This window comes from Passer montanus, unplaced genomic scaffold (assembly GCF_014805655.1).
Source record: "Passer montanus isolate IOZ18808 unplaced genomic scaffold, ASM1480565v1 scaffold5, whole genome shotgun sequence".
In the NCBI taxonomy this organism is placed as follows: domain Eukaryota; kingdom Metazoa; phylum Chordata; class Aves; order Passeriformes; family Passeridae; genus Passer; species Passer montanus.
In genome coordinates this window covers 15,886,755-15,908,522 of record NW_024369929.1, presented here as the reverse complement: position 1 = coordinate 15,908,522, position 21,768 = coordinate 15,886,755, and the positions used below count along the sequence as shown (strand labels likewise).

The 21,768-nt window shown below is 46.2% G+C and overlaps 3 protein-coding genes across 3 annotated transcripts in view; 2 read left to right on the top strand and 1 right to left on the bottom strand.

Annotated features, from left to right (window-relative positions):
* Positions 1 to 345: 345 nt before the first annotated feature.
* On the top strand, positions 346 to 10,125 carry INTS14 (integrator complex subunit 14). The gene is made up of 12 exons (XM_039723614.1): positions 346 to 669; positions 789 to 1,053; positions 2,232 to 2,339; positions 4,109 to 4,264; positions 5,275 to 5,393; positions 5,814 to 5,956; positions 6,689 to 6,781; positions 7,274 to 7,418; positions 7,672 to 7,805; positions 7,908 to 8,026; positions 8,403 to 8,468; positions 9,300 to 10,125. The coding sequence occupies exons 2-12, from the start codon at positions 832 to 834 to the stop codon at positions 9,549 to 9,551; spliced, it is 1,557 nt and encodes a 518-aa protein (XP_039579548.1). The 5' UTR covers positions 346 to 669; positions 789 to 831; the 3' UTR covers positions 9,552 to 10,125.
* A 163-nt stretch (positions 10,126 to 10,288) lies between these two features.
* HACD3 (3-hydroxyacyl-CoA dehydratase 3) lies at positions 10,289 to 21,516 on the bottom strand. Its single transcript, XM_039723615.1, has 11 exons — positions 21,389 to 21,516; positions 21,104 to 21,146; positions 19,999 to 20,072; positions 17,984 to 18,148; positions 16,560 to 16,611; positions 16,083 to 16,193; positions 15,336 to 15,463; positions 14,727 to 14,839; positions 14,097 to 14,203; positions 13,207 to 13,338; positions 10,289 to 12,271 (listed from the first exon to the last, which is right to left on the bottom strand). Exons 1-11 carry the CDS (start codon positions 21,473 to 21,475, stop codon positions 12,195 to 12,197), a joined length of 1,089 nt encoding a protein of 362 aa, XP_039579549.1. The 5' UTR covers positions 21,476 to 21,516; the 3' UTR covers positions 10,289 to 12,194.
* DPP8 (dipeptidyl peptidase 8) overlaps positions 21,226 to 21,768 on the top strand; it is a 26,635-nt gene continuing 26,092 nt past the window's right edge. Inside the window, exon 1 of the mRNA XM_039723608.1 lies at positions 21,226 to 21,244. The gene's annotated coding sequence lies outside the window, so the exon portion shown is untranslated. The remainder of the gene's footprint in view (positions 21,245 to 21,768) is intronic.

The following is a 21,768-nucleotide window of genomic DNA, read 5'->3' as shown; positions in this document are numbered from 1 at the left end:
TTGGCAGTGCTGGGGCAATAATGGGACTTGATGATCTTAGAAGGGTTTCCCAGCTAAACTATCCTGTGGGTCTCTGATAATTTTAAAGCAAACCGTTGTCTGAACACACAACTTCAGGAGCACATCCCAGTTTTGCACTGCAGTTTATTGCCTCACGCTCCCTCCACGCACAGAAGCGGGAGAAGGAGGCGCACTGCCCATCCGGCACGCTTATCCACAAACCCTTCTCCACACATGGCGGTCATTTGTGCTGGTATTTCACGCGGGCACCACCAGCCCGGCCATCCCAAACCCCGGCTGCCCGCGCGGGGCCAGCCCTCACGGGCGCCTTCCGGGGGAGCGCTTTCCGTGCGGCACGCATGGCGGCGCGGCGGGCCGCGGCGTGCTGCAGCCTTTCCCTTCCGCCGCCGCGCTCCGTGCCCGCCGCCGCCCGGCCCGGCCCGGCCCGGCAGCGCTCCGGGGACAGCCCCGCTGAGGGCGAAGCCTGCTAGGGAGGGCTGGATCCCTGCCCCAGCGCCCTCGGAGCGGCGGGGCTGCGCGCTCTGCCCAGCGAGGCTCGGCTCCTGCCGCCTCCAGGCCCTGCGCTGCGCCCCGGCTGGAAATGCCGTGTGGGGCTCGGCGTGTGTTCACCTAACCTGTGCTCAGCCCCGCGTTTTGGGGGGGAAAAGGGTAAATATCGCTTCTCTCGGGCTCGGCGTGAGGGGGCGGCTCGGTGATGATTTGAGGTGCGGGTTCGGTGATGATTTGAGGTGCAGTTTTGGTGATTTGTGCCTTCCCTCCCGCTGCAGGCAGCCGAGCGCGCCCGTGAGGGCGGCGGAGGAGCCGCTCGCCATGCCCACGGTGGTGGTGGTGGACGTGTCGCTGTCCATGACGCGGCCCGTGGCGGTGGAGGGCTCCGAGGAGTACCAGCGCAAGCACCTGGCTGCCCACGGGCTCACCATGCTCTTCGAGCACATGGCCACCAACTACAAGCTGGAGTTCACGGCCCTGGTGGTGTTCTCATCCCTCTGGGAGCTCATGGTGCCTTTCACAAGAGACTACAACACGCTCCAGGTAGGGGGTGTGGACGCTGAAGCAGTAAACCGGCAACATTTTTTAAAAATCGGCCTATTGTGCCACCAAAACAGGGTGAAGTTGTGTGATTTTGATATCATCCTGTGCACACGTCTTGAATTGAGTGGGTTTGTGCTCATTTTAAGGGCAGGTGAAATCAGTGTATTTGAAACAGTGAATTTGCCAGCTGCACCTTGGCACTGGGGTGTGGCTGCTTGACTCTAAAATGGGATGGAGTTAAAAACGGGGTGGAGGGAAGGGCTGCCTGATGAAGCTCCCCACGTGGGTCTGAGATGTTCCTGTTTTTGTGTGTAGTTGTTGGTTTGCTCTTGATAAACAGTGCAGCTGACAGGACCACTTAGAAAGGCTTTGAGTCAGTGGTTTGGAGGAGAAAAGCTGCTGTTGAGAGTGTGTAGAAGTCAAACCAGTGCAAGAGTGAGAATAAGTGATTTTAGGCCTCACAGATGTGGTGGGAAGTTGGGAGAAGGAAATGGAAAGGTGGAAGTCCAAGGGGGAAATTCCACATGAATGCAGTAAGGCACCGGAGCCTCTGAATCCAGTAAAGGTTGTACATTTATATCTGACCCTCAAGGCAGGAGGAAATTACACACTGCTGTCACAGGGCACCCTGGTTTGGGTTTGTCCATTGGGCAAAGAGATTTTAAAAGCTGTTCTGTTACGTTTGCAGTTCAGCAGGCAAGTGCCAGTGCATCCTCTCTGATTAATTCTCACTTCCCTGAGAGTTCATTTGAGGAATTTTGCAAGGCAGGAGCCCAGCCAGGCTTCTTTAGCAAGTTCATCTCACAGCTGCACCCTGGTGATGCTGTGGTAAGTGTGAGGTTTTCACTTCCAGGACAAAAGCTGGTTTGTGGCTGCAGATGTGAGTTTTGGGTTTGTTTCTCTCTCTCTCTGCCCAAAAGTTTTTGTGAAACAAACTCCCTGTGGTCTCTGCTCTGACACCTGTGAGGATTTTCTCAACTAAATATTTCCCATTAGATGTTGCCTCAGGTTTTTATTTTTTAAGACGTGCACAGGTGTTTTTTAACTCTTAAAGAGCTGTGTTGATAATATTCCAGTTCCCTGATAATATTCCAGTTCCCTGAAGGCCAGGAGTGACTGCTGGGTGTCTCCTGGCTGGGATACTCCCCCAGCAGTGACTGTGGTGTTTGTCTTTGCAGGAAGCCCTGAGTAACATGGATGATTATGACAAAACCTGCTTGGAGTCGGCACTGCTGGGGGTTTGCAACATTGTCCAGCAGGAGTGGGGAGCAGCAATTCCTTGCCAGGTATGGCTGGTTTAAGTTCACTGCATGTTTAGTTATCCCTGGCAGGGAGATTGGAACTTGGTGATGTTAAAGACCCCTTCCAACCCAAACCATCCAGTGGGTCTGTGATTGATTCTGTTCCTGTGAGTTGCACATAGAAATGTAAATGTCATTTCAAAGTTTGGAATGCTCTCAGGCATGCTTTGTGCAAAACCACAAAGAATTAGTATTTTGGCTAAACCTGCACCATGAACAGAAGGTGATCTTTATAAAAATATTCAGCAGCAAAAAAAAAAAAAGACTGTTTCCTGCCCAGTGTGTTCTTGTAGTGCAGTGGATTGTAAAGTGTGGCTCAGGAGCACTGCTGTGCAGGCCTGGTGTCTGACCTGGATGCAGTCTGCTGTCCCAGGAGCCTCACTCCATTTGGAAAGGGTGTAGTCCCACACCAGGAGCCTCTCCCCTCCAGCCCTTGATGTTTTCCAGGGCTTGTAGCAATCCCAGCTCTCAACCAACAGCGTGGGGCTGCTGCTGAGTGTGTTTTGATCTGACTTCTCTCCCAAATGAGTCATTTGCCATGCAGCTGCTCACATACCCCATTCAGCCCTGCAAGCTCTCATCCTTCCAAATCTGCTGCCTCTTCTGGCAGAGTTTGCTTTAACCCTCTGCTTTCTGAGGGTCTTGATTTAAGTTCAGTAATTTTGCAGCTCAGTGAGCTGGGGAGATGCCTGAAGCAATATTCCTTAAGGAGAAGAAGGATGGAGGTTTATTGGTTAGGCAGTGCTTCATCATCCAACACTGACAAAAGGCACCTTGGGGCAGCAAAAATGTTCAAAGCAAACAGCAAGAAAGATGTGAAAACCAAGCAGAGATTAGACCTCAACTCTTTTGTCTCTCATTTGTGTCATAGCTCATTTTACTGGCACCTCAGGTGCTGGGGTGGTGGAGGGCACTGAGGAATGTACTGTGCAGCCTTGGAGCAGTGGAAAACATCTCTGGAGAGCACCAGTTCTGAGGAGAGACTGAGGATGAAGGGAGAGTACAAAACAAATCTGGATGTAGCAATTACACATGGAGTTTCAACTGAATTTGATTTTCCTTACCTAGCAGCCAGAAATCACGCCTGCTGTTGCCATGCAGCATTGGAGGAGCAGTTCTTTCACTCCTCTGGATGTGACTGGGTCACAGCTGAGCGTAAATATTCCCATTATTCAGTGTAATTAGTGCAGGTTTCCACAGGGATTGACTGAATGTGCAATTGAATGGAAAAGTGTGAGGTTTTGCTATAGGAGTTCTGCTGCAAAATGTGAGCATAATGCAGCTGTATTTGCAAAGAATTAAGATCACTAATACTACTTTTTTTTGAGGTTTCTATGGCTTGTAGTGGAAGTTGAGCTGCTCTCCAGATTCTGCAGAAGAAATGGGCTTTATCATCCATCTGAAAATAAGCCTGGAATCCTTGAGTCCAACAGCAAGAGGCTGTGTAGTCACTGTGCTTCTAGTACACTTAAAAATTAAATTTATGAGATTCATTAAAAATTAATGAATAAATTAAAGGTAAAAATTCAGTGTATTACCTAATGCCAAGAAAACCTTTATTTACCATGCACACCGTGTAAACCACGAGGGTTCAGTCTGTAATTTCTCCTTGATGTGGGGTTCTGTCTGGAAGTTCTGCCAGCAGTTCTTTGCCCAGCTCTGCGGAGGAACCCGGTGGGAGCCCTTGCTGCGGGAAGGCTCCTGCAGCGCGTGGGTGTTGGGTGCACAGCTGGAGTGTCTCGGTGTCCCTGCAGGTTGTCCTGGTCACCGACGGCTGCCTGGGCATCGGCAGGGGCTCCCTGCGCCACTCCCTGGCCACGCACAGCCAGCGCAGCGACAGCAACAGGTTCCCGCTGCCCTTCCCGTTCCCGTCCAAGCTCTACGTCATGTGCATGGCCAACCTGGAAGAGGTGATGGCTTGTTCTTTGTTGCTTTGGGTAATTGTTGGTCTTCTCTGAACTCACGGCCAGGTCAGCACAAAACATTGTTGATGTTCTTGTGCTCAGGGTTTAGTTGGCACTCTGGTGCTTTGTTATTGGGTGAAAGAGAATTTAAGGTTTATTCTTGCACTGTTATTATTATCCACTGTTACTGCATTATTACCATCATCTTTATAAAGCATGTCAGTTTGTCCCTGGGGAATATTATGGGATTTTAATGTCTCTGTTTATATTACTATGGCATTAATTATGTTGAAGGCTTTTTGGGCTCTTCTTAATCTACAGTTAAGTTCATGAATAAATTACTTGTGTTGCAAAGATGCTTAACACTTAAGACACAGTAGCTGTATGTAGAAATGTGAGAGGGGAGAACTGAAGTCTCCAAGCCAGTGTTCAAAACACCTTTCCTTAGTTTTGAAGGGAACATGTCAATCTTCTTCCTCCTTTCTCCTTCTCTTGCAAATTTCAATCCCAGCTTTAAAAATCTTCACAGGAGTTAAAATTCTGATGCATAAATATTGTTTAAAAAGAAGCCTATTTGAATAATATTTGTTAGATTAAGTTTTATTAATAGCATTGCTTTTGATTTGACACTTGTATTGTGTCCTTCACAGAAGGGTTTTCTGCTTAGGCATCAATTTTTCAGCTGAAATCAATATTTCAGCTTCATGGTCTCTGTCAAGGATGATGCTTTTGATTAAGCTGGTGGATTGAAGCACTGTTAACATCTAAAAATAACTGGAAAATATTTTAAATAAATATTTAAAATAAATAATCTATTTCTGATAAGTAATAAGAGAACATTGCCTGGGAGACAAAGAATGTTTGTTTATTTGGAAAGGAGAGAGAACAAAAAATCATGGGAGCATCCAATCAGATGCTTCTGCTGTGTTGTGTGTATTTTCTTTAAAAATACTGGTTAGTACAAAAGAGAATAAAAAGAACACTCAATAAAAATATTTCCCTTTCTTTTTCTGCAGCTTCAAAGCACAGATTCCTTAGACTGCCTGGAAAGACTCATTGATTTAAACAACGGGGAAGGGCAGATTTTCACCATTGATGGCCCCCTGTGCCTGAAGAATGTGCAGTCCATGTTTGGGTGAGCACACTTGTAGATAACAGACCTTTGGGAAGGTCCCCAGTTGGTATCTCAAAAGGAAAACAAATACAATAAGAAATCTGGTCATATAAGATGTTCTAATTAAACTGTTTTTTTAAATTGTATTATCTTGTTAACTGTAATTTCATCTCGGCCTTCACTGGTTATGGTCAATATTTATTTAGTGATTGTAACCAAACTGTAGCATCTCTTTATGCTTGGCAGATAGAAGACAGTAATTTCCATAATTATTGTTCATTTTCCATGAGTGGGATAATGCTGCTTTGTTTCATAATTTAGCAACACTAGAACTATTGAATTAACTGTAGTTAAAAAATGTTTGGGAGTTAAATTAGCGTGCTTTAGACAAACTATTTTCATTTAATATGTATTATGTTTTCCTTAATAACTGTGTTCTAGAAAGCTAATAGACCTGGCTTATACACCATTCCATGCTGTCCTCAAGTGTGGCCACTTAACATCTGATGTGCAAGTATTTCCCAGACCAGAGCCTTTCATTATAGATGAGGAGATAGACCCCATTCCTAAAGCAATTAATACAGGTAACAAATCTTTGATTGCTTTTTTACTAAAATAAATTTCATTTCTGCCCTTTCACTACCACCTCTCATCCTGCGGATTTAATGCTTCATCCACTTTGTCTCTGCAATGATCAGTCTGATTGTGTAATTTTTTGGTGTATGTGTGACACTAGAGAACAAAAATATCATCCTGCTTCATCCATGTGTACCTGGCTAAAGGGCTGGAGTAGGGTAGAGGCACCTTCAGAGCTCAGGGTGACAATTTCTAGGGGTGGAGACTGTGAGACAGCCACAGGCTGCTTCCCATGAGCACCCTCATAAGCTTCAGGGAGGAGAAATTATTTCTGAAAAAAAATGTGCAAAGAAAAACCTTCCCAGCCCTCCCGTTAGGGAACACAGCTCCCATGAGCAGCAGATATTTGCTTTTTCTCTTTTGGAATTTATAAGACAGCAATGGATTGTGTGCAGTGCAAATATCAAGGTGCCCAGTTCTGTAACTGTCCAGCAGCACAGCTGGTGGGCAGCAGTCTGTGTGTGCTGAAAGTCATCTCCAGAAGTTGTGTGTTGATGTATTTCTAACTTATTAACACCTTTGCACTCCAGTTGAGTTTGGGTTCTCCTGTGCTACCTTTAGTCATTGCTTCAGAAAACCTGGTGGTGGTGATGTTAAATAGCCTCTGAATACATTTCAGTTATGTCCAAATATGACTTAAACTGTCTTAAATCTGATTTAAGTCTGTTGTCTCCTTGCAGATCTAGAAATTGTTGGGTTTGTAGATATTGCAGACATTTCCAGCCCTCCTGTCTTGTCCAGACACTTGGTACTGCCCATTGCACTTAACAGAGGTGAGCAAATTTGGTTTATTTCAGCAAAAACTACTTTAAGTTTCCCTTGTAATGAGGTTTAGACTGGAAGCACAGTTTTTTTTGCTTTATCAAAATACCAAATGTCATATTTGTGTGATTGCATTAAAATTAAAACCTTGACCACAAGCTCTCTTATTTTGCATACTGTGTTCTTTGTGAAGTTCACAGAGGGACCAGGGTCTTTACAACATCATTATTAATAGAACATGCTAAAAGTACAGTTCAGAATAATAATGAGCCATGAAATGTGTGGTGCAAGATGAATATTTAATGCCCTTGAGTACAATGCAGTGGAACATTTTTGTGTCATTATTGTGCCACTTTGCCCAAGCAGTTCATTCTGCAGCTGTTTGTTCTACAAAAGTATTAACTCTTGCAGGCAGACAGTAAGGGGTGGTGTCATGGAAACAGAACTCTTGTGGTTGAATTTATTCTCATGTTTTCTCTTTGTTTGCTTTGATTCTTCCCCAGAGGGGGATGAGGTGGGACCTGGGATCACAGATGACACTGAAGATGAGAATTCAGCTAATCAGATTGCTGGGAAAATCCCCAACTTCTGTGTTTTATTACATGGCAGCCTGAAAGTGGAAGGCATGGTGGCTCTCGTCCAGTTGGGGTATGGAGCTGGATGTCTGCCTGAAAAATCTCTTACTTTGCTCATTTGGGCTTTATTTATAAATTATGCTTATTTATATCTGTATTCTGTGCAGAACTCTGCACTGCTAGACTAAGCTGTGGATTTTTAATTGCAGATTTGTTTCTGTCAGTACAAATTGCAAACATTAAGCCTCCACACAGTGAGAGGGAGGCACATTCTACACAGAGGGGTGGAAGATTTTCAGCTTTTGAGGGTTTGCTCTTTTCCACAGGCCAGAGTGGTATGGAATGCTTTATTCACAAGCTGATAGCAAGAAGAAATCAAACCTCATGATGTCACTCTTTGAACCTGGTCCTGAGCCCCTCCCATGGCTGGGGAAGATGGCACAGCTTGGCCCCATTTCAGGTAGTGGTCACACTCCTCTGAGTAACTCTTAACCACTCAGTGCTGTGTGAATGCTCTTGACAATTCCTAGTTGCTAAGTCTATAATTTATTTTTTCTCCCAGATGCAAAAGAAAATCCTTATGGAGAGGATGACAATAAGAGCCCTTTCCCCCTGCAGCCCAAGAACAAGCGCAGCTACGCTCAGAATGTCACTGTGTGGATCAAACCCAGTGGGCTCCAGGTAATGATCCAGGATGTGCTGCTCTACCTGGAGCAGCAGGAGCCATCTCAGCAGGAACTGCAGTCTGTGCATGTCTTGCCCATTTAGTGTAATTGCTTTATTGCTTTTCTTTCGTTTTTATAAACAGTGCCTCTTTACAATGTCATGATTAAAATGCAATCAGAAAGCATAGCTTGTTTAATGAGAGCAGTGTCTCCAGTGGAGCATCTGGATTGGTTTATTTGATTTAGTATAATTACCAGTTATGTTTCAGCCTTTGTGAGCTGCAGTTTTGTCAGTGGTCAGGATAATTTATCCATAAAGAGTTGGGGGTTGTTCTGCAGCTTCCCTCAGAAGCTGCCAAGGTTTTGGGATTTTTTTTTTCTCTTTTCTGCAGACGGATGTACAGAAGATCTTGAGAAATGCAAGGAAGCTCCCTGAAAAAACACAAACCTTCTATAAAGTGAGTAACATTCCAGGCTGGCCAAGTTTGATCCATAGTGAGGGTGGTGCATTTGAGAGGAACCACAGTGTGTTCTGTTCAGGCTTGCAGTGCTCTGCAAAAACTTACAGACTGGTTAGGTGAGACAAGGGGGTCTCATGTCAATGGTCTGGCACTACATTTGTATCATGTCTACAAGTGCCCCTCATGACCTCTGCTACTTCCATGGTGAACTTTTATGCTGTTGTCCAGGCAGAAATTAACAGGGACCAGAGAGGAATAGGAACACAGATGTCTCTCTGAGTCTTGAAAATGTCTCCTCCATTTTATCTACAACTGAAGCAGAGAAAGACAAAGTTCCAGGCACATTTGGCCACACCATAATGATCCAAAACCAGACTGTAGCTGGAGGTAATTATTCCTTTTGCAAGCTTAGTGCTGAAGCAGTTTGGTATTGCAGCCTCCAGAGACCTGAAGAATGAATACCTGCCTGAGTGCACATAAGCACTGTTCAGTTTGTAGGGAAGAAAAATCAATGTATCTACACTTTACTGGACACTGTGGTCAAAGGCAGCAGTCAGTCAGTGAAGCCTGAGCTGGAGCCCTGCTGGGACACAGACAAAGCAGGCAGGTACAATAGCTGAATGCACTAAAGGAAGAAGTGGAGGTTTATAGGAGAGGATCAAGGGAAGACCACTGTTCTCATCTTCAGCCCCGACTTTCTATCCATGAGCAGCTGGGCAGTTTCCAGCAGCTGCACTGTGAGTCACATCACCTGTAAAAACAGATACAAGAACCCCACGTTTGATGTCGAGGCTCAGAGTGGCTTTAAAAGGTTTTGTGTCTTTGCAGGAGCTGAATCGTCTGCGCAAGGCAGCTCTGGCCTTTGGCTTCCTGGAGCTGCTGAAGGGCGTGGCAGACATGCTGGAGCGGGAGTGCACGCTGCTGCCCGACACCGCCCACCCCGACGCCGCCTTCCAGCTCACACACGCGGCCCAGCAGCTCAAAGTGGCAAGTACTGGAGCCTCGGAATACGCTGCCTATGATCACAACATTGCTCCTCTGCAGACAGACTTTTCCAGCAGCAGCACTGAGAGAATGTGAAGTCTCCATTTTGGCAGCTTCTCTAGATTAAGGCTCAAGCGGTTCAGATTTTCTTCTGGCCTGTTTGATCACTGTTTGAAGAACTTCCTTGTCTAAACAGGGAAGTTTTGCATCAGTGCTCTCTAAACAAAAGTAGCTCGTTTGTGGTGGCTCTTAGTCAGACCTGGAAACTGTGGAAAGTGTCCCAAACCCAGGGATGGTGTTGGATGATGGGTGGAAGTTATTTAGTACATTTGAGGAGACAAAAAAATGCCATTAGCAGCTCTTGGATTTTGGCCTCCCCAAAATGCAGTTACTGCACAACTGAACTCGCTGGTGAAAGTATCCTAAAAGGCAGCTACTACACTTTAAACATCAAATTGATTACTCCAAAGAAAGGTGTGAGAAGCACCCTGCAAGATCAGATACAGAACTGATTTTGGGGTTTTGGCCCTGATTTTATGCCCAACTTGACAGTTTATACTAAGCATTATCACTTGCATTGCAGTACTTATGCTTCTGAAAGTAACTTGATCTTGGGACACATGGTTTTTTTATTTGCATAATACAAATAAAGAGTAATTCTTCATGAAAATTTAAGTTGGATTTGTTCCGTTTTCATAGCAACCAGGCTGTGTGGCCCAAACACTGACCTGGTGAAGGCTCAGGTCCCAGCTGTTTATCTCAAGTTAAATATCAAATTATACAACTTCTCAGGAAGTTGTATAATTTGAAAGAACAAACAACTGAACTGAAAATTTGGTTGTAAATCTTTATTAATAGAAACACATTCTTTCTGAAGGACTAAAATTCAGTAGTGTAAGATCCATGACAGCTTGCACTAGGTACCACAATTTCACTGATGAATACATACAGATTTCATAACAGAGGTTTAAATGCCCAGAGAAGAAATTAAAGTATGAAAGTGATCCTTGCTGTTCTGTTACTCAGCTAATTCAACCCTTTCACGTACTTCAAACATAGGTACAGTGTGTGCTAAGTGAAATATTGTGTAAATAGTGCTCAACTCTCCTGAGAAAAGTAGGCTGTGCTTCTCCCAAAGAGAAGTTGTATCACGCCTCTTGTTGACAGAACACAATTTGTGAAATGCAGCGTGGAGCTTGTACTGCTTCTATGTTAGTCTCCTCATAACACTATTTCATTTACAGTAACAAGCACTGGGTCCATATCACAAACCTTCTGCTGTATGTTACTTTTAATATATATAAAATAATTTTCTGGAGGGTTCATATTGTTTTACAATAGAAAAAGATAAATAGTAACATGGCACTAAGCTAATCTCAGCTTGTGTCTGTTCTGGGTTGCTGGCATTGCTCTGCAGAGCTCTGGGGCAGTGGCAGTTGGGAAACAACCTGTTCATAACCACAGTGCAGTTTGAAGTAAACTTGCTGTACATTTCTAAGCTGGGTTAAGGAGGCCAGAGGAGTCTGGGATCAGCTAGAGGAGACTCAGTGTGAAGAAGGACATGCTGAAATAAAGTCAACTGAGCCAGAGGTTTCCAGGTGAGACAGCAGATGACCTGAAATGTGGGGGGAGCTTCTCTTTGGTGGTGGTGGTGGTTAAAGCAATCAAAGAGAAAAGGGTGCTTCAAACCCTGTGTGGGACCTCCCTTACTAAGATTTGATATGTGCTATCTAAATAATGGTTTATTCGACCCCCCTGTTCCATCCCCCCAGGAGCCAGTCAACCATACACACCACCTTCTCTGCTGCACCCCTAAATGCAGGTAGAAGAGGGACTGCTGCCTTGCTGAAGGCTGTAAATACAGGAACACAGCCCTGCCAGGACGGATCAGAGGGGCCCCATCTCCCAAGAGAATTCCACATTCTCCTTTTGCAAGGGTTGGGTGGAGTTCTGTTGGAGTTCATGTGCCAGGGGAGAGCTGGTACCTATGTTCCCTTGTTTTGTTACATTTCAGTGCTTGCTCTACCAACCAGGAAAGCATTTCTGCCCTCAGTGGCAGCTTCCTTTCCCTAATGACTGGACAGGATGGGTTGCTACAGGAGTACACATTGCTATGGTCCACAGAGAGCTCCTATTCTGTTAAGGCTCAACTAGAAACAGACTAAGTTGGTAGCATTTAAATCAGCATTAGCTACTTCCAGTGTTAACTCTGCACCATCAATAATGCTGCAGAAGAACAGGGGGGACATATACTGAGCAAGTTTATCCCAGTGGTTGCTAAACACCCAAACACTGCACAGTGGCCTCAGACTGTGCCTCCTCCTGCCATCAAGCTGCCTCCCAGGAACATCACAGGCCAGCAAAGAGCATATCCCACATCAGAAGCCCTATCTGCATGCAATATTGAAAGAGCAAATCTCCAATTAAAAGATAAACACTATTTCTAGTTAGTGCTGCTCCACTGATTATAAGCATATCATATGCAGATAATAGGATTTCTTTCTAATATGCTGGTTGACAGGATACAAGTTTAAATGTTCAATGGTAAATGCCATGCATAGATGATGGAAAGGGAACAAAATCCAGCATAAGGGAATGTTACCTGAATTCACTATGAAATCATGAAATCTAGCCTGGTCATTTCATTTTACAAAATTCTTGCATTACAGTGGGTAAAACCGTAAGAATTAGAGGCTTGTCTTGTCCCCAAGTGAGATAAGAAAGCATTGCAGTCCTGCTTCACTTCATCTTTCTCTTCTTTGGTCCAAGGTGATGTTTCCTTTGCTTGTAGAGGTGACGGTAGTTTATAAATACCCCTGGAAAAGAATGAAGTGTTTAGGTAGGACATCACTGTGTCTTTCTGTGCTAAATGGCTGTACCAAATCTAAAGGAAAAATAACAGAACCCAACTAACCCAACCACCACACAACAAAATGAATTATTTAGGGGTGTGTGTAGCAGTGAAAGCCAATGCAAGTGTTTTCTTGCTGGCTGAGGCAGGAGTTGCTGCACAGGCTGTTTGGTAAAGAGCTGCTTAGAAGGTTTGTTTGTCACCTTTAAGAAGTTGTGACACCAGCTGTGCAGAGCTAAGGAGGATGAACCAGGTATTTCAGAGTGAAACTCAACTGAAGGGTGGCTTTAAGCAATGTCTGAGCTGGAGAAATCCAGTGAAAGTTCAGTTTAAAATTCTCTGCTAGATTGTGGTGAGATGTGTGGGTGTGGGTACAAGAAATTTAAATTGTGTTTACAAATGTAACACCACAAACTATGTCTCAAGCAGGTTTTCTTCTTTAAATGTACTATTTAAAGAGAGTTCTATATTGTTTCCTGGAAAAACATGATTTCATGTTGCACTTGTGATTATATTGCAACATTTAACTAAATTAATTTGAAATTATGTTTCAATCACCACTACATCATTCTAAAGCTCAAATACCCCCTAAAAGGTGAAACTAAGTACACTATGGTTATAAACACATGTAAAAATTATTCCTTTCACCCAAATTTGTGCTGCTAATTTGTTACCAATATCACCTTTTTGGAGGGCTAATCAGAGCTCATTGGAGGTGTGTTTCCCTCCATCACTGACAAATTTACATGAACAATCCACAAGGATAACACTTAACCTCAAGCAATTTTGTGTTGCCATGGTCCCCAAGATGCAGGAATTTCATTTTCTTTGAAAAATCAAGTTAGTCAGGGGAAACTGGCCTTTTAATTTCAATATTGAGAAACAGAATTAAATTCTTACCTAAAAACAAGGCTATAAGATATATTTGAAGCACAAATGGAAACTGGATTGTGACATTCAGTGGATTTGGCAATTCCAGGCTAAATTTCCCTGTTTCACTGAAGATTGGAATGGATTGAACAATACAGACAGCTGAAAGCAGAAGGTCACCATCATTATAAAGTACAGATAAAATATATAATTACCCAGCCCACACCAACTATTTCAGCATAGTCCCTTCTAAATTGCCATCTCTGATTAATGACAGCAATTTTGAAGGTGGGAAGCACCTGGCTGGGGGGGTGCAGCAGGAAACCTTCCTGGTGAGACTGTTCTCATGCACAGCTGCAGCCCCAGGGCCCGTGCCAGCAGGATTTGCCATCCAGAAATACCCCCAGCAATGAAACAGGCACACTCCTCCCCCTGCTCGGTGTTGGGCAATGCCCAAAGCTCCTCCTGGCTCACAGACACGGGTTTGCAACACAGGAATAAGCCCCTGCCTGTCCTCTGCAGTCATTTACAAGATAATACCAAGACCTGGGAGCTGGTGTGAAGCCAGGCCAGGCTGAGCAAGTCAGGCCCAGCAGACAAAGCTTTGGTTCAGCAGAGGGAAGTGAGCACTGGCATCCTGTGCAGCTTGTTCTTGTTCCATTTGTTCATGCAACCCATCATTGCCTTTACTTCCCCTTCCAGAAAAGGAGTCTTTCCTCCAAAAGAAAGACTTTACATCAAACTGAAAATAAGATTTGATTCAGTATGAAAGACAAAATGCTTATATTTGGTTCACCTCAAAGCAAATCTATTTATCTGTTGTTCTATTTTACTATTTTAAGTTCAGCTGCTGAAAAATGAAATGGAGTTATTTTCCCAGCCTTGAATTAATTATTTAGTAAACTGTTTTAGGGAGATACCTTCTGCCAAGCCCCCTAAGGGGTAGAGAGGGATCCAGACAGTGTAACGGAGCCAGGTGAGTGGTTTCCACTCAATTCCAATGCAGGAAAGCATGTAATAGGGATACCTGCAGTGTGAGGGGAAACAAACACTTTAAAATGGAAACTACTACTAGAATTAGTCTTGTGTGCTCAACACAATTCCCAGATGACACAAGAATATTCAAGGCATTGTCCCTGTGATGATGATGATGGACAGGATGATGATGATGATGATGATGATGATGGACACACAGTTATTGGGCAGTTTACAGGGCTCAGGCCATTCTGAACACAAGGATGAAGGCAACTGCCTGGCTGCCTAATAAACCTTCCAAAATAACTTCATTGCAAAGATGAAGGCCTCATTTAACAATGGAAATTCAAAGCACCAAAGGAATGAAGAAATAAAGCAAGAGGGCAGTGTCACTTTCAGAGTCCAGCCCTGCCTTAGCTTTTGGCAGATGAAGGAAGGCTGTGAACAGTTTATGATTCAAGGAGCTTTCACCCTCTGGGGCCAACTCTTTCAAAAACTACAAAGATCAAAATTTTCTTTCTTGGGAACAACCACTTTGTTCTGTGCACACTTGCTAGGAGGAGAATCCCACCAACCTGAACAGCTCAATGATACTCCAGAAATAAAATATGAAGAACACCACAGGTTTGCTCTGCATTTCCTCCAGGCTTCCAAGGATAACAAACAAAACAAAATTTCTTCCAAATATCTATTAGAGAAAAACATATTAAAGAACATTCACTCTTCATCAAAAGGAAGGGCAAGTCCTTGCTGTCAGAAACTCCAGATATCTACTCCTCACACATGTGAGCACACAACTAACTCACAGCTGAGCTGTGACCAGCTTCTTACAAGTAGGCACCTTGCCCTGTATTTAGGTACAATCCAAGGGATGGCTCAAATCAGCCATCCACATTTTTATGCACCACAACCAGGATAAAAAGGGCACTGGCACCAAAACAAAATCATGTATTTATCAGGTTCTTGCTTTTGCTGTCCTGCACTCCCTTACCAGGTGATGGAAGGAGACAGACAGCCTGCCACAGCCAAGACTGGGAAGCATGAATTCCTGCTTTGTGAATAAGAAATCCTCTAGTCCAGTGCCAGTGAGATTGCATCACTTATTTTAGGAGAGTCTCAACACTTGTGTAAAATAAACATTTACTTTAAACGTAAGAGCAAGGAGAAGAATTTAAAAATACAACCTGCAGTACAGAAGGTAACAGCGGTGATCTGACCAGTCCTATTAGTGAATTCATGGTCTCCATTAATGCCAGGGTCTGACAGAAATACATCATATCAGAAATAGTGTGAAATGTGTCATAGAAGGAATCTGTAAGACACAGGAAACCAACCATTTTAGAGAACAAATGAATTTTCATGCTCAGGAAGCTGGTGCAGCAGCACAGCTTGTGATAACAGGATTCTGGTTGTATTTGAGAAAAAACATGATGCATAATTACATAAGTTCTTTATAGACCTTATCTTGAACTCACAGCAGCTGGGGCAGAAACACTGCTCCATTTCACACACAGAAGGATCAAGAGCTATTTCAGTAATTGCTTTACAAAAATGGCAATAGTGCTGTACCTCAACAGAATGGATTGTTCTTGCTTCAAAAACAAAATATTCTGTCCAGATCATTTTCAAAAACATTAACATTGCAGTCAGTGAGACATTTTGCTTCAGCTGATTTTGTTAGAAGTGATCCTGGCAGAGCACAAGTATCATTCACAGAGTACACAGCTGTGACTTACAAGGGGACAGTATTTTCCTGCCCTTGACACTTTGATGACCTTTGAAAGTCTTTCACTGTACTCTTTGGCATTGTACTCATGGTTTACCTCCTAAATATATCTCCCTTTAGATTTTGCTATTTAAAAGGTCTTAAAAACAACACTGAAAATCAACTCAAACCCTCCAATATAAATAAAATAGTGCTCATTACTTGCCTTTTCCTAAGATGAATAGTCGTACTGTCATGTTCACAAAAATCCAAGAGAATCCCAAAAACTGTACAAGATTATACATTACTAGGTATCCCTTCTTCAGGTGTTTGAAAGCTAAAATCAATAATAAACACATCAGGTGAGCAGAGTACAATGGTAACAGAGCTGCAAACCAGGCTTTCTGAGAATAAAGCTTATAAGGAAAAGGGAAATTATTGATTGTGATAAAAGCATTGTTGGGGCACTGGGGGTTCTGCTTTTGCCATCATCTGCCAGAACTCAATACTTGCTAGTCCGATTTTTGACATTCCTTGGAAACTTCAGTCCATTTTTATTAAATTTCTAATAGCTCACAAAACAAAGATCCCCCTCCCAGACACACCAAGCCACTCAAAACTGCTCCTTAAGAGTCAAGGTTCACAAAGCCCAAACAAACTTCCTAAATCCCACTTTACCCACTAAAAAGATGCAGTTACTTACGGTCTTTTGGGACTCTGGATTCTATTTTCATTTTGTTAATCTTTTCTTCTTCCTTAAGATGAAGGATAAGGTTTTAAAGACTTACTGTAATTAGCAAGTGATTTGTTAACTATACTACTGGCAAAGCTGGTGGGTTTAAAACTCAGCCAAGCAGCCAGTAGCTAGAAGGTTTAAATTTTCACCAGCATAAAACAGAACATTCATCATCCAGAAATTATAGTACAGTAAAAGCCAGAGGGTGTTAACCAGTTATCCTGCCCTCACCGTGTGGTTTGTTCCAGTAATTAGATGCTTTTGCTGAAAAAGCCTCTGCTTTCTGTGCTAATTCTCAGTTATGACTGTGCTGTTTCTTACATGACCCACCAGCAACCTGAAGGGAAGAGAGAACATCCAGCCCAGGTTCTCTGCCTGCCTTTCCCACTGCTCCTGGGCCTTGGCACTGCAGTGCCCTCTCTGCTCCCTGCTAAGCTCCTGGCTGCAGAGGGAACAGGGCAGTGTTTGTTGTAAAAGGGATTTGCAGGAATGTGGTCTGTTCAAGCCTTTTCCAAGTCCATCTTGCACCTCCCCACTCAGTAAGCTGTTCAAGCTCACCAGATGCTGGAATGCACCAGCAGGGCCAGCCAGGGGCTCAGGAGAGCCTCAGCAATCCCTGCTTCCCAGACAATGTGCAGGACTCACTCCTTTGGGCTCCACATGGCAGAGTGACATGATCCTCTGTGGATCAGCACACTGGCCAAGGGGCACATGCAGGGAGCCAGCACACAGCCTCCAGCTCCAGTTCTAACCAGAAATGTGCCTGTTTCCAAATTCCCACTTACAATTTGAACCATTTAACATACAATGCAGGTGTTGAATGGTGGGTGCTGCTGCCTACTATCTGTTCCCAACAAACCTCTCCTGTAGAAAAGCAGGTTGGGTAAACATTCAGGCAGTGCAGTCAGATCTCCACACAACACTCACCACAGCTGGCTCAGCAAGAGAGGCAAGAAAGGCTCCTTTTTGCAAGGTTTATTCCAGAAAAGTATATCACATGTGGCTGAAGGGAACCCGGTGAGAAAGAGGCAACCACGGAGTGCAGGCAGCTTAAGAAGGGGAAGGGGTTGGGGTGGAGCTAAGGGCAGGGCAAAGGGGATTAGTCTCCAGGGGAGGGGGGACAGGCACCAGTGGCACCAAGCCAGTGAGAGGACAGGAAAAACCAGGGCAAGTCCATGTGGGAGTCTGTCTTTTCCCCCCAGGAGGATTACTCTGTGGTAAGAGGAGAGAGTTCATGGGATGCTACACTTAACCAACTCTATACAGAACAGCAATAACAATCAGCATGCCAGGAACTCCTGGTAAATAAAGAATGCAGGTTCAGGCACAGGAGAACAGCTGTCCCTGCTTTGTAAGTGGCAGCACAAGCTCCACGTGCCCACAGGACTCACCTTTTCCTTCAGCTCCATCTCAGCATCCGACTCGTCCAACCAGCGGTCGAAATCGGGCGCCAGGAAGAGCGGGCGCTTCTCCTGCTTGGTCAGCCTCTCCCACCAGTTACTCTCTTTCTTCTGCACCGTGATATTCAGCTGCCTTTGGGTCATCCTGCACACAGGCTGGGGGCAGACACATCAGCAAAATCCCATGAAACAAGCTCTGAGGCTGAGCTGGTAGCCAAGCTCCCCTTACCAAGGAGGCAGGCTTGACACAACTGCTGCTGCACACACGTCTCTCTGCCACCCAAGACATGCAAGCAAAGGGCAGTCCAGTTGAAGATGGCAGCTGTGATGGTTGCACAACTTGATGGGCAGCCTGTATCCCACCACAGAGCTAGCAGAGACCCCAGTGCCAGCCTTCCTAGACAGAACCCCTGCTTCTGTCAAAACCCTTGGCTTGACACCTTCTTGCATTCAGTACTGTGAGCCACCCACCTCCTCTAGCCAGCAGTAAAAATAACACTGCCAGCAGCCACAGGTACTTTGTCTAAACAGGGGACCCCATGTGACACCTGCTGCACTGAGAGAAGGAGCTAAGAGCCTTAGGGAATGCCTGGGGACAAGGTGAGCTGACAGAGCGAGCAGCGTGGTCACTGCCACCCCACAAGGCCTCTCCACCTGCACAGTGGCAGCCCAGAACCTCTCCATCCTCACAGTCCCCAGCATTGTCACCTTGGAGCCCTTCTGACCACCGAGGCTGCTCCACATGGCACTGCCTGTCAGACCAGCTGAAACTGCTGCAGGAGCTGCACTCCAAACTGAGCACGTTACAGCAGCTCTGCTGTCAAGGCTGGCTGGATGCTCCTCAGACATCTGAAGGCTGCTGCTGTAATTTACAGCTCCTCCACCTCATCCTTGCCTCCACAGGCTCCATTTCTCACTGCTGGCACCAGCAAGGGGACCTCATGCTGCACATCCAAACTAAAGGAGAAAAACCTGGACTGTGATACTGCCTAGTCCTGACCATCTGTAGTTACAGAGTTCAGTTTGCTCTCCAGTCCTCCACAGTGACTCAGAGTGACAACTTTTGGAAGGAGGCTGCTCTGCAGAGGCAAGGACCTGCCTTCCAGGCCTGGCTCACAGCAGAGCCTGTGTCTGCCAGCACAGGAGACAGGCACCTCTCCCACACTGTGGGCCAGGCAGATGATAAGGCAGTGACCAGACCCTGGAACCAAGAGCTGCTCACTGTCTGCCACTCCACACCTGGCAGGAGCCACACCAGAAATGTGCCTGCTGACAGATCCTGGAAATTCCCCCTCCTTCCCTTCTCCTTCCCTGCCGAAGAGCAGAGGGGAACGGTGGCTCCTGGTCTGACTGGAGCTATCCCAAACTCAGCCAGGAACAAGCAGCACAAATCCTGCCCCAGGAGCAAAGCCCAAGCTCTCCTGTGCCCCAGACTCTGAGAGGTGGGGATAGACCTCACAGCCACCCGTGAGTGACACAGAGGGACAGCTCTTTGAGCCAAGCTCTTTCCACACCACTTGCAACAGGAATTAAGGAAAGACTTCTCCAGTGGGAGCCATGACATATCACAGCCTAAGAAACCTGCTCGAGCCAGAAACACGAATTGTCCTGACTCTCTTCTTTTGTCCAGCTACAAAAGAAGCCATGAAACGTCACACTAACTGCACAACATCCCCCTGACCTCCAGTCAAGGCTGCATCAGACAACACACTGCCAGATTCTCCTGTTATTTTGCTGCTTTAAATCCTTTAAAAAACTTAAAACTGCCGTGTAACAAGTGACAAGCAAGTGCTTACTCAAGCTGATCCATGCAAGCACCAGCTCCAGTGAGATGATTTGCATTAAAACAAGACAATGGCACACAGGACTGCCACAGAGCTGGCTATTACAGAGTTACCAGAAAAATTTAAACAGTATATTGGGAACTTTATGCGCAGCCATTTCCCTTTCAAGTTCTTCAAAAATTATTTTTTCTTTGCAAGAATTAGAGAAGTAAAAATACCTACTTTAGGCTCGACTGGCTCGAGGAACTCGATCTCAAATTCATATATGTTGTCTCCTTTGGCACCATGACCCTGGGCTAAAAGACAAGAATTGTCAGTCAGTGTGAGGTTCCACACACTCCACCTGCAAAGGATGCTTTGTACACAGAAATATTCAGCACTTATTCACAGCACTTTCTTCCTGCCTTCCTCAGAAGCAAGAGGAAACCACACAATTCCAGGGAAGACACCAAAGCATTGGAGGGGCAGATGCAGGAGTCAGCAGCTAGTCTGCACCACACTGAAAACAGAAGGAAACCAGCATGCCAAACTCCCAAAAGAGGGGATCAAAAGGCTGCTCATGGATAACTCAAATACAGCAGAAAATCTCCTGCTGGGGATCCAGCCTCAGCACAACAGAGCACCCAGGGATGGGTGCTGCTGGGAATGCAGGAGGGGATGTGGGCAGTGCCTCCCAGCAGCAGGAGGGCATTTATCAGGGTTTGTCATCTCCCACATTGATCCTGTCCCCAGAAGGGCTCCAAAACTGCACACTGTGTTTAATTCCCACCCTTCCAGGCCGTAAACTGATCCCAAAGAGAAAGGTGCAACACCCTCCTATCAAATGGCCTGGCTGTGGCTCACCGAGGAGGCAGCAGCTCCTAATGAGACATCTTTAAAAATTCCGTGGTGCTGGAATGTGCAGCTGTCCAGCTGCAAAAAAACCCCATCTTTCAGGGCAAGATCTGCTTCAGTTTCCAAATGGAGCACTAGTTCCTGATGTGGAGGCTTGATAAGAATTGCACACAAGGTCTTTGTGAAAGGAAAAACTGCTGTGAGTTACCTCTGGGGTTTGGCTGGCCCGGGATGGGAAGGATATATGGAAATTCCACCGGTATTTAAATACGGGGAGGTTGGGGTTTTCTTGTTAGATAAGATAGGGCCTTTTGTGGCTACAGGGCTGGAACACAGAGGGCAGTGGGTGGATGTGGCAGATCTGAACATGCCCAGCACGGTGTCTCCTGCCACCCATGGGAACCAGGCACCCTGCCTGGGGACAACAGCGACAGCGACAACAGCGGCAGCCCGGGCTGGGGGCCAGGCTGAGACCCCCCGAAGGAGCTCCTACCTCTGAAGTGCAGGACATTGTCGGTGATGGTGATGTCCGGGTTCTGCGGAGGGACAACGCGCATTAGCCGGCAGCTCAGAACCCGTCAGTGCACCCTCCCGGGGGGGTCCCGCAGGTGATTTCCCCCCGGGGTCCCCTCAGGTGAGTGTCCCCCCACACCCCGTTCCCCACAGGTGTCACCCCCGCGGTGTCCGCGGATGTCCCCAGGTCAGTGCGCCCCCCGCTCCCCGCAGGTGAGTGCCCCCGGGTGTCGCCCCGGGTGTCCCCCGGGTGTCGCGGCCGTACCCGGACGTCGCTCAGGTCCACGCGCAGGAAGAGCTCGCGGTGCCGCTGTGCCCAGTGCACGTGCGGCCGCAGGCTGGGCCCCGCCATCGTCCCGGCCCGCACCGGCCCGCGGCGCCCCCGCGCCTGCGCGCGCCGCGGGGGGCGGCGGGGCCGGGCGCCCTCAGGGGGGGCGGCGCCTTCAGGGGGTGCGGTGCCCTCAGGGATTGCGGTTCCCTCAGGGGTTGCGGTTCCCTCAGGGATTGCGGTTCCCTCAGGGGTTGCGGTGGCCTCAGGGGTTGGAGTCATTGAGCCACAGCTGTTCTGGGCTGGGAAAGCCCTCACGGATCCGTTCTGCCCATTCCCCAGCACTGCCGAGGCCACCGCTAAGCCATGCCCTCACA